The following is an 11447-nucleotide window of genomic DNA, read 5'->3' as shown; positions in this document are numbered from 1 at the left end:
CGACATACGATTGTGATTATTTGCAGAGAAGAAGCGCCTCGGGAGCGGAAGTTGGTGATAATTAATATTAGCATTTTATTTGGTGGCAGCGACGGAGAGCCAAGTCTGGAGGAAAATAATAATTATCCGCGACTCTAATGCCCCTTCCTCGTGCAGTTAGAATAGTGCCATTGTTTGAGTTTTATGAAGTAGGTGTGGAAATATTAATGAAGTTGCTTGGCAAGCGCAGTTTTGTCAGAAAAAATTTAAGTGCAATTTTTAATTTGAACTCTTCTCCACAATCTAGTACATAAACCCACATAAACATACATAAACGAGTATTTCGCGCATCATGGAATTATGAAAAATCTTGTTCATATCAAAATATTTTCAGAAAGAGATCAATTAGATTCTTTACTGGGAAGGCAAATGCCAGAATTACAAAAAAATTCATGGTAGAAATAATTTTAATCTTCTTAAGGCATTCACGAGGACTTTATTAATTAATTTATTCTCTGCAATGTTATTGCAATAAAAAAATACTGGTTTCATTTATTTGCAACAAATATTTTGCATTAAAAATAAAATATAGTAAAATTATGAATTAAAATTTAATTAAATTTATTTTATATATAACAAAATAAATAAAAATTAAATTTGCATAATAAATATTTTTTATAATAACGAAAACTCTAATATTATGTAACGTAATGTTACCATGAATGTTGAATAAAAAAATTATAAAACAAAAACCTCAAACCTCTAAATCTACAAAACTGTAAATAAGGAGCTAGAAAAATAAAATTTTATCCCAGAAACCTACCCATCTCTTGCGTGTTACAACATTAAGAATCTTCTAATAAATTAAATTTTTTACAGCGCATTCAAAGTTAATGTTTCATTTTTGCAATACAGAGGCCTGAAATAAACTAAATATTGCTCTTGTTCATTTATTTTACTGACTTTATACTTTTTCCTCCTTCCTCATCCCTTGTCGGGTTTTCCTATGAGCCCTACCCCACCCCAACCTCCCAAACCCCTTTTATGTATTGAAAATTGCACACGTAATGTGGCTTTTCGCCTTTTATACCAACTATACCAACTCTGACTAAAACGCGGTCGGTTTTTAAAATACATGCTTATTCACCGCCGGCTCCGCCGGCTCTTTTAAAAGGGGGGATATTTCCTGACTGTGCCATCCAAGTTCCAAGTGCCATCTCTTGAGCTCAATCTCAAGCCAATTTTATTAGGTTGGCTACGAAAAGTACGAAGCATCCAAGGAAGCATCTGATCTGTCTGTGCGATCTCGTCACGCTGGCAACAGTGATTAGAAATAAACAAAAAAGTAGAAAAAAGCGAGAATGGCTGCCGGTGGGCAATCTTTGCCCGGTGTTTTTCAAGCACTTTTAGACCACTTACAGTTCATTTATGAAAAATTTAAAGGTAAACTAATCAAATTTTTAATCACCAGCTTATATTTTCAATATTTCCTCCGAATGCTACCACTTTAATTCTTGAAACTTACAGAAAACAAAGGGGAAACAGTGCCGCCTGGCTTCACTTTAGAAGAATTCTGGACAAAATTGAGTAAAAATTTAAAAATGATTTTGTTATATATAAATAATAATTCAAATTTTGCTTATTTTTAGGCGATGGAGGGAAGCTTTTGTCGCACGAAACAACGAAAACGAGCATGGCCTTTTCGAAGCCGCCTTTACCGAACGTTATGGAAGCCCAGGGCATTGCAACGGCCCTGGACGCGGCCTGCATGAATTTGGCCACGGTGGCCGCAAGTTTGCCCGCCGAAAGGGGTGCCATTCTCTTCTCAGAGGTTCAGAACGCAACCTTGGCTGTCTTCAAAGCCCTCGTGCCTGTGATATTATCCATCCGAGACAAAATTGAGAAAGGGTAAAAAATTAATCTAAAATTTGTTTTAAATCAAGTTTTCGTAATCAATTCGGAGAAATTTTATAGTAATATTTAATTTAAATAAGGCAATTTACAACATTAATGATAAATCATTATTTTACATCTTGCGAATTTAAATTAGTAAATTATTTTGTAAATTCTTATTTTTTAAGTAAATCTGCTTTTAGAATTTGTGCATCAATTTTTTTCTTTCAGGTTGAAGTTTTAATTTAATATGAACTGTTAAAAAATAAAAATATATGAGTATTACTTCTTTTGCACGACTTATTAATATTCAAAGAAATATTTTTAACAAAATAATCAAATTTCCAGAGCTGAAGAACGGCTTCCAATGACAGGGTCTGTGTGGGAAGCTTGTGAGCAGTTAGGATCTTTGCCAAAAAATAACCTCCAGGCTGTCAACAAGCAGCTGCAGAAAGACGAACTCTTGGTCATGGACGCCCTCCTCGAAGTTGAAGAAGTAGGTTTTGGAATGACATTTTTTAAAAAAAATATTTTTGTAGGTTTTTCTACTAACACAAAGTTTAATTTAATTTTTTTTGTGATGACTGATTGTTCGTCCGTGTGAGTGTTTTGGCCCTGATTTTTGAGTGGGAAAGTGTCTGCAGGAGTTGCGGAGAGCGGGACACGGAGAGTGCCAGGACGCTGGAATTCTGGACGCTGGAATCGGCCTGGTGAAGACTGCAAGAGCCGTTGCCAGGCGAATAGCCTTCACTGTCCGTTTTAATGGAGACTGCAACTCGCCCGAACATGTCACTCAGCTTGACCAAATCGCCACCCAGATGGCGAGAATCAGCCCTGGGGTCGACGACTTCGTCACCACCCTTTATCCACCTGTCGATAAACAGGCAGCTTCGCAAACAGTAATTTTTTTTGTATATAATTTATATTTATAAATTTCATTTTAAAATATGTGTTACAATACACACTGTAATTTGATGTTTCACAATGGTATTTTTTATTACGACTTAATTATTTTGCATTTACTCATACAAATTTGATTACTATTGTTATTCTGCATTTCTTTGGTTTTTTGTAAGTTCTCCTATTTTTTTTAACTATATTTTATTTAATATGAAGACTTTTTTAAATTAAAATGATACGTCATTCTTTTATGCTGATTGATTTTAGGCCGGTGCCCTATTTCATTGTCTGCAGTCGAATCTCCTGTTGATCAGGTCCAGTCATTGTGCAGGAGAGGGTGGCGAACTCGTTGCCCAGTGGGTGAATTTCTTGCTTGGCGCTTCCAACCACAACGCAGGCAAAGTTTTGGCATTTTGTGCAGGAAGTGCACCACCTCCCTCCAACCCTCCACCAACGTAGGAAAGAAACTTTATAAATATGTAACAAACCCCTATTTTGTTCATGACCGAAACTACTCTATATATAAAACTCAAGATCTCCCCCTTCGAGTGAAGAATTTTGTAATGTTTGTACAATGACTTGTACGTACAAATCGAATAAAAATGCATTTTATTATTTGAAAATTTTAAATTATTCAAATTATTATTTATATCTAGCTTAGATTTTTAAATGAAAATGATTTGTTTGTCTTATTTTAATTGCAATTATTTGAGATCAATACTGGAAATTTTTTAACAAAAATAATTGGTTTTTTTAATTTCACATTCAAACTGACTGAATTTATGCAGCGTCGTAAACAGAATAGATACGAAATTGCCTACGTTTCAGGCGTTTTCGTTCCTCGATTTTCATTGGCCACTCTAAATCAGCAACAGATGATCGAGGCGTGTAAACAAAACAAAAACTTGTCACTGGTTTTTCTTCAGTCCGGCTCCTCAAGCTCTAGAAATGTCCGAACACAGACATGGACACAGCTGCGAGGGTGAGCACCAACACGACGAGTCTCCCGAGATGGGGGTGCAGTACAGTCTGTACATGAAGATCGACAAGGAGAACATGGAATGCTTGAACGAGGCGGCCGAGAACTCTGGGAAGGACGTTTTCAAGCCTTGGGAGGAAAGACTGAACTTTGAAAAAGTTATAGCGTTTAATTTTTTGTAATGTCATTCTGACCTTAATTTATATTTTTACCTCATAGTTTGTTGAAAGTGACTGCGACGAGGAACTGCTCTTCAATATTCCGTAAGAATTTAAATCATATTTTTAATTTTGTAATTTTTATAAAATTTTTATTATAAAATCGATCATGTGTTTTTTAGGTTTACTGGAAATATAAAATTGAAAGGAATCATCGTTGTCGGTGCTAATAATGACTCTCATCCTGCCAAAATGAAATTGTGAGTTTTTATTTCAATAATTTTTAAAATTAAAAAATCAACAAAATTATTTCAGATTTAAGAATAGACCCAAAATGACCTTTGATGAAGCTGCAGTGAAGGCTGACCAAGAGTTTGAGATGCAAAGAGACACCACAGGGCGCCTCGAGTATTCAACAAAGTATTCAAATAAAATTCCAATCCTACTTATAGCTAATTTACTGTTATTTTTTAATTTAGAGTTGTGACTTTCTCATCTGTGCACCACCTGAGCATCTATTTTCCCAAAAACTTCAGTGATGGCGAGGAGTCGACACAAATTTACTACATTGGTCTGAAAGGAGAATTCAGCGAAGCTCACAGACACGGAGTGACAATTTGCAATTACGAAGCCTGGGCCAGCCCCTCAGATCACAAGGTTGATCAGGGTGACACTGTGTCAAGGATGATTCAATAAATTATTTCTTGTAAATCGGCTTTTATTCTAATATTTATCTACTTGTTTTAATCTTAAAATTTTCTTCAACTGAAGCTAGTGGTTATGCTGGATGGAAGTATGTCAAACAAGGTCGAGCTTATTATTCGCTCATTGACATATCGATCAAAAAATTTTATTTTAATGTTTTGTGTATATGTAGTTTATATCATTTTAAAAACTTCTTTATGTACTTTAAAGAGCAAAATGATATTGGCCAAAATAGGCGTCATCTTTTACGATAAAACTTCAGACCCTTCAACCGCTTTTCTCAGCAGCAATTAACGTCAGCGGGAAACTGTCGTGCTAGCAGCTGTCACGAAGACCCTGATTTTTCCGGATTTTTCATTAACAATAAATTTTGTACCTTCATAGACTTTTATAGATATTTATATAGTGACATGAAGTGGTGTGGACACTATTTTGACATTTATTTTTCTGATCAAATTAGCAGGAGCTTTAATATTTTGTAAATTTTTCTTTTATTTGTAATTCAAAATTTGATTATTCAGTCCCAATGTAGGCTTATGCTTCCCACCGCTAGGTGGTGTATGAATGTTCTTTTTCTAGTGCTGCTTCACACATTAAAACGCGCCAAAACGCATTTTTAATAAAATAATTATTATCAGCTGGCTGAGATGCCTAAGGTGACTGAGAATCCTGAGTTGTGAGGCATGCGAACCGAGCATGCGACTCCCAGACCGAGAATGCAAGCCAGCCAGAGGCGACTGCGAGGCGAGTTGTCGATCGAGTAAAACGTTGTAATTGTGCCCTCAAGAGTTCGTTGATTTTTTCGAATAATTCGGCTCGATTTATGGTGTGATCATCGCCGACCAGCTTCCCGATCCATCTAAAAATGGGCTCGAGTTACAAACTGGACGAAGATGCGTTCTCGCGCAGACTGAAACGCTTGTATGACATGTGGAAGGTGAGAATAATATTCGCCGACAACATTGGCATCTACTATTTTTAATTTTGGCGAAACCTTTAAATTAAGCTCGTTGCCTGTTACTTAAACTATACAATTTCTGAAATATAGGAGCCTGACGGGGAATGCGAAGGTGGCTTCAAAAACATGGACGCATTAATTGTTCCAGTCGGCAACATCGAGAAATTATACTACAAAACAGCGGCGCTGCAAGTAAGAAAATAAAAAATCCAATATTTTTTATGTGCTATTATTTTAAAATCAGCTCTGGCTCTTCGGTTTTTGACATATGGCGTGGGGTGTTAGTTTTTTCTGAAAATGAGGTTCACTTTTTGGCATCCAAAAAGAAACTGGAAGTCCTGAGTCAGATAGATGTTATAGAAAGGGAGGAAGGGATGCCTACACAGTCAAAAAAAGCTCCATGCCGCGGCCTGAAATCTCTATGCCGTCCTTATGCCAGTCCAGATCAGTGGTCATGCCGCGGCATAGCTCGATCATGCCGCTTAAAAAGTCCTCATACCACGGCATGGGGTCGGTTCGGCATGGCATGGAGTATTACCATGCCGTCCATGCCTTACTAAATTTTATCATGCCGGCATAGCTTTTCCTTCACAGAGGGCATGCAAGCCGCTTGCAAGTCCACGAAACACTTAAATTTTTTTGTCCAAAACCTGCCGAAAACATTTAATTTTATTTCATTCAAAGTTGTTTTAATTTTGACTCAGCGAAAGTAAAAATAGAAGAAAAATTTTAAAAATCTTAATAATTAACTTTTATTATGCGTGTATTATTAACATTAAAATTTTACTTAGCAAAAACTAAGAAAGGTATGTTGACTAAATTTTTACGTAGAAAAATACTTGAAGTTGCAGTAATGGATATAAGTTTAAATTTGATTTGATATTTTACTCTATTTTACAATTTTGTGCGACGACTGGATCTAAAATTTTATTTTATCAGACGTAAAATTAACAATACTATTTTAAATTTTCCAAATTGAAAATATCAATTATGTTTGAAATTAAACATGTGTAGGCTACTTTTTAAATTATTATACATCATACCAAAGCCTCTAATTTGTGTATTACAGATCTAAAATAATATGGCTTTCATATATTGAAATTATTTTTTAGGAGGCGCGCATTTCAAATTATTATTGGGAAAATTTTCATTGAATCTGGGCATATTACATAAGATTTAGTATTTTTGTTACGATTCCAACTCTTTTGATCGTACCTTTGCGCCAGCGCCCTGAGCGCCCAACGAACTTTCCGAGCACATTTTTTATTTTTACCTGAGCTGGTATGGAGTGTTATGGCCGCGGCAGGTGTTAATTTTATTCATTTGTGCGTCGAAATAAGCGCGTAAGGACATTTTAAGACAAATTGCGACACGCAGGAATATTTCCATAAGAAGCTGAGCTGCTTAGAATCCGTTTGGAATCAAAAGATGAAGAAAAAAAAACGTCGCCGGCATCCCCCTCGCGACGCGAGAGCGCAGCCCCTATCATCAGGCACATCAACTAAGCGGCGGGAAAGCCAATATTTCTTTCCTCTCACCATCTTTGCCAAATCTGCAGCCGCGGACTGATTTTTGAAAATTAATTTCAGGTAACAAGCAATATTAATTGATTCAAAAAAAGAGCAACTAAAATGCAAACTTTGCATTGCTCACAATTTAATAATTTTTTAATTTTGTTGTTTGAATTTTTCAGTGTGATGAGGAGAGACAATTTCTCAACTGAGAAAATGCTGAATGTGTACACAGTCAAAAAAAGTTCCATGCCGCGGCATGGATTTCGGCTCAGGTCATTTTCGAGCAAAATCGACCTAAGGCCACGGCATGGCCATACCAGCGGCATGAGGGGTAGTCGGCATGACCAGCATGCCGCTTTCCGCACCTGGCATGCATGCCAGCACCGGATCGGCCTGGCATGCATGCCGTTCGGCAGGCCTGGCATGCATGCCGTTCAGTAGGCCTGGCCTGCATGCCACTCAGATTTTAGGATTTGCATATTTAGTTTTTAAATAATACCAATGTTTACTTTTTATTATTAATATAATACCCACAATCTTTGAAAATTATTTTTACATCAAATTTAAAATTTTCTTCCTTCGTTCCTGCTCCACGCGTACGTGTACGTACATAGGAAAGTTCATCAAACTTTCCTAATTTGTCGGCATTGTTCACTTGCAGAACAGGATTTGCAAAATCTGTAAAAAAAAACTAAAATAAGATCTCATATTCACATATTTGATTTAAAATATAAAACGTATGCATTAAATAAGCTTTATTACAGCAACTTGTAACACGTTATTCAAAATTGATGTTACAAAAATTATAATCTTATTTAAATGAAACAAAAACTACCTTTAATAACTCATGCAAAATGGCATAACGCAAATTCCGATGAATTTTTTCCAGCATTTTCTCAGTTGAGAAATTGTCTCTCCTCATCACACTGAAAAATTCAAACAACAAAATTGAAAAATTATTAAATTGTGAGCAATGCAAAGTTTGCATTTTAGTTGCTCTTTTTTTTAATTAATTATTATTGTTTGTTACCTGAAAATAATTTTCAAAAATCAGTCCGCGGGTGCAGATTTGGCAGAGATGGTGAGAGGAAAGAAATATTGGCTGTCCCGCCGTTTAGTTGATGTGCCTGATGATAGGGGCTGCGCTCTCGCGTCGCGAGGGGGATGCCGCCGACTTTTTTCTTCATCTTTTGCTCCTAAGTTTGATTCCAAACGCATTCTAAGCAGCTCAGCTTCTTAAGGAAATATTCCTGCGTGTCGCACTTTGTCTTAAAATGTCCTTGCAGACGTTGGTCTTGTTGCAGCTTCTCTACACAGGTGAAACACCCAGGATGCCGTACATCCAATAGTTTGTTGAAACGATGGTTCCAAGCTTCGACGCGGTTGTTGGTTCGAGGACCACCTGACTTTTTGACCTCGTGGACGTTCCACAAATGAGGAGGGAAAAGGGGTTCTTTGATTGTTCTCTCTTCAATTCGACCAGCTGGAGTTACTGTGGGAGTAAAGTTAATTAGTTAATATTAAATAGGATTTTTTTTTATTCGTACCAACTATTTCATAACGGCCCAAAACATACGTCGTCGAAAAGTATTCAAGCAGCTTTTCGCAGTCCCAAGCTGGGTCACTGGTTCTAATCAATGCCTTATATGCCGTTTTCACGAGTTCGACAGGGACAAAGGCAAGAGCGTCAAGCTTCCGAACAAACAGAAAATTCTTTGTCCTCCAGGTCAAGGTTTTTTAGGCCCAAACTTTGAACATGTCTGTAAAAACAATGAGTTTAAATGTCCATATTTTATCATTTGTTCATAACCATACTTCCACGTGTTATCAGTGAGATGGAAAAAGCATCCTTGGATGCGTATGGTTCAAAAACAGTTTTTGCTGCATTGAAAACTGCTTGCTCGAAATCAGCAAGGAATATTTCAATATTCGGGACATTCAGGTCCAGGGCTACGAGTTCCGCCATCAACAAATCAAAAGCTGTTGTGTAGATTGATCTATAAGAAAAAAAATCAGAAAATTTCTCCTCAATAAATAAAAAACAAAAACAAACTCAGTCTGGTGTGTTAGCAGAAAGTAAGCAATGTTTAGCCAAATTTCAATTCCGTCTTTCAATTTGTAAGGGATACGGAGTACGTATAGCTGGCTGAAGAGTTTTGGCGGGGCAGCCTTAAAATTTCCATCTCCGCAGAGGAGCGTTGCTTTGGACAGTAACTCAAGCATCTTGTCGGTAGCGAATAGGATTACTCTTTCTTCGCTGCCATGCAAAGTGTCAATCCGAAATAACTTTTCTCCTCCTTCCTCTCCAGTTGTTGTGAATTTCCCTAATTTTTTTTTTAATATATAACAGAGGTAAGGTATTTTTAATTTATATATCAAACCAAAATATTCCAGTTCAGCTAGAGAGGCAGGCTCCTTTGGGAGATTTTTTTGTTTTGATCTCCACATGGCTCTCTTAAGACTGTCGACTTTCGGGAGCTTCATTGCAACCTCATCCGGGACTGATAACAGACGTTTGTCCAAAATGGAATTCGGGCGAGCACCACTCTCAGCAGCAATTTTTTTCATCTCGGCCGAAACATGTCTTGCTTCATGTTGTTCTGGATCCGGTGCTCCGCAGGTGTGCAGAGACACATCGGGCGTCTTCAAGTAGACTTTGCGGTTCCAGTCAGTGGCAACGTAAGCTGTGCACTTGGTAAGTAGAGAATTTTTTGTGTTTTTTTTTTTGACAGTGAAATATTTAATGATTACCGTTGTATTTGGAACAAATTAATCTCCGCCACTTTTGCTCCTTTCGGTCCAAATGCTGTTGGCGATATGAAAATCCGCCATAAACAGGCTGCTCTGACAAGTTTTTAGTTGCAAAGTGTCTTTATTGATTGTATCAGAAGGCAATTACTGCCCAGGTACATCATACATACATTCAAATAAAATTATCAATTTACATAATAGAGAGGAAAATTATCTTAAAAAGAAAAAATTCACATCAATCAAAAGATATTACATCAATTGCATATTTAACAATGAGAATAAAGGGAGTTTTGAAGGAAAGGAATTAGGATATGATATAACTGGTGACCAATTTTTGACTGACACTAGTGCCCCAAGCATGCTTGATATTAGTGATTTTAATCTTTATCAAGTTCTTTGACGCTTTTTCTTTAAGAGCATCTAATAATGTCAATCCTTTGTTTAGGACTTGGTCTCCACAATCCTCTGTTCTTTGTCTTTTATTTTATTTTATTTATATTTGATTATTATTATAATTTTTTTTTTCTTTTTAATATGTACTCAGCTGTACTGTTTGAGAAATTTCTCCGTTAGTTTGTTTTTCAGCGAATTAATGTTAGCATTAACACACCAACTCGGCTGCAAAGAATTCCATAAATGATAACTGGCACTCCTAAAAGAATTTTCATCACAATCAAATGGTGGCAGCAAAAATAGTGGGTGAGTTCTCCCAGCTCTCACTTGATGATCATTGCGCAAGGCAAATAATTTCTTCAAATAGGGAGGAGGGCTATTCCCATGCAAAGTTTTATGTGTCATTAATAAAATATTCAGCTGCATGCGTTCCTCAACTCTTATAATTCCTGCCTGAACATAATAAGGAGTTATTCTTTCGCCAAATTTGACGTTATAAACATAACGTATACAATTATTTAATGCAACATCTAGACGTTTGAGTCGCTCCTTTCTCACGTCACAGTAAACAACGCTGCAATAATCTAAATAAGTGTGGCAAGATTATTGTTTTTACTAATTGTAGCCTCACTTTTTGAGGTGTTAAGTTACGAAATTTATTGAGATTATTCAAAGTTCCGTACACTTTCTGGCAGACTGAAGAGATCTGTTTGTCCCAGCGGAACTCCTTATCAAAATAAACACCCAAATTTTTGAACTCATTTACATACTCAATATTGGAGTTATTTATAACAAGCCTGGGAAAATCATTTATGTTAATTAATTTTTGCACACGCGCAGGGGCTATTATCATAGCTTTAGTCTTTGCCGCATTCAGCTTCAGGCCATGTTTTTCGGACCATTTAGCAACATCCTGCAAAATTAAATTCATAATTTTTATTCATTTTTAAAACAACTTCTTCACGCTCATCCATTTTGGTGCTCTTCATTCACAGGAAACACATTCCCAACCATATGTTTGGATTGGCGCGACAATTTGAAACGTCGAGTAACTTGTGTACCCTAAAAAAGGCATCACGTGACCCACATCACGTGATTTCTATAGCGCCGGCTTGTTAATTGCGTCTTTTTGCTGTGTAAGGTGTGTCTGCGGTAACTTGTTGCCGCATCCCGGTAAAAAATGTGCTCGGAACTCGGAAAGTTCGTTGGGCGCTCAG

The 11447-nt window shown here is 36.7% G+C and overlaps 2 protein-coding genes, 1 long non-coding RNA gene and 1 pseudogene across 4 annotated transcripts; 3 read left to right on the top strand and 1 right to left on the bottom strand.

Moving 5' to 3' along the window:
- Nucleotides 1-1270: 1270 nt before the first annotated feature.
- Nucleotides 1271-3408, top strand: LOC132194470 (cyclin-D1-binding protein 1 homolog). Of its 2 annotated transcripts, none has more exons than XM_059615770.1 (6): nt 1271-1422; nt 1507-1566; nt 1629-1887; nt 2221-2368; nt 2508-2771; nt 3040-3408. In XM_059615770.1, exons 1-6 carry the CDS (start codon nt 1341-1343, stop codon nt 3229-3231), a joined length of 1005 nt encoding a protein of 334 aa, XP_059471753.1. In that variant the 5' UTR covers nt 1271-1340; the 3' UTR covers nt 3232-3408. The 2 variants fall into 2 exon arrangements, with proteins under 2 accessions (XP_059471753.1, XP_059471761.1); XM_059615778.1 differs by having other exon boundaries at nt 2517-2771; nt 3040-3407.
- A 243-nt stretch (nt 3409-3651) lies between these two features.
- LOC132194736 (PITH domain-containing protein GA19395) lies at nt 3652-4620 on the top strand. Its single transcript, XM_059616212.1, has 5 exons — nt 3652-3909; nt 3971-4014; nt 4092-4169; nt 4225-4329; nt 4389-4620. Exons 1-5 carry the CDS (start codon nt 3721-3723, stop codon nt 4603-4605), a joined length of 633 nt encoding a protein of 210 aa, XP_059472195.1. The 5' UTR covers nt 3652-3720; the 3' UTR covers nt 4606-4620.
- A 649-nt stretch (nt 4621-5269) lies between these two features.
- LOC132198576 (uncharacterized) lies at nt 5270-5954 on the top strand. The gene is made up of 3 exons (XR_009441994.1): nt 5270-5551; nt 5663-5764; nt 5817-5954. It is a non-coding gene; the product is annotated as an uncharacterized LOC132198576 (long non-coding RNA).
- Nucleotides 5955-7380: 1426 nt separating this feature from the next.
- On the bottom strand, nt 7381-9654 carry LOC132192944 (uncharacterized; annotated as a pseudogene).
- Between the last annotated feature and the right edge of the window lie 1793 nt (nt 9655-11447).

This window comes from Neocloeon triangulifer, unplaced genomic scaffold (genome assembly GCF_031216515.1).
Source record: "Neocloeon triangulifer isolate White Clay Creek 2 clone unplaced genomic scaffold, ASM3121651v1 ptg000001l, whole genome shotgun sequence".
Lineage (NCBI taxonomy): Eukaryota > Metazoa > Arthropoda > Insecta > Ephemeroptera > Baetidae > Neocloeon > Neocloeon triangulifer.
Note: the sequence above shows the minus strand (reverse complement) of the source record. Positions and strands in the feature narration are given on the sequence as shown.

Excerpts from the sequence above, each read along its gene's own strand:
- LOC132194736 (XM_059616212.1), top strand. The coding sequence starts at position 3,721 with ATGTCCGAACACAGACATGGACACAGCTGCGAGGGTGAGCACCAACAC. Across the intron at positions 4,015-4,091 it reads GAACTGCTCTTCAATATTCC|GTTTACTGGAAATATAAAAT; the intron begins GTAAGAATTTAA and ends TGTGTTTTTTAG. Across the intron at positions 4,330-4,388 it reads CGCCTCGAGTATTCAACAAA|AGTTGTGACTTTCTCATCTG; the intron begins GTATTCAAATAA and ends TTTTTAATTTAG.
- LOC132194470 (XM_059615770.1), top strand. The coding sequence starts at position 1,341 with ATGGCTGCCGGTGGGCAATCTTTGCCCGGTGTTTTTCAAGCACTTTTA. Across the intron at positions 2,369-2,507 it reads CCCTCCTCGAAGTTGAAGAA|TGTCTGCAGGAGTTGCGGAG; the intron begins GTAGGTTTTGGA and ends TGAGTGGGAAAG. Across the intron at positions 2,772-3,039 it reads AACAGGCAGCTTCGCAAACA|GCCGGTGCCCTATTTCATTG; the intron begins GTAATTTTTTTT and ends GATTGATTTTAG.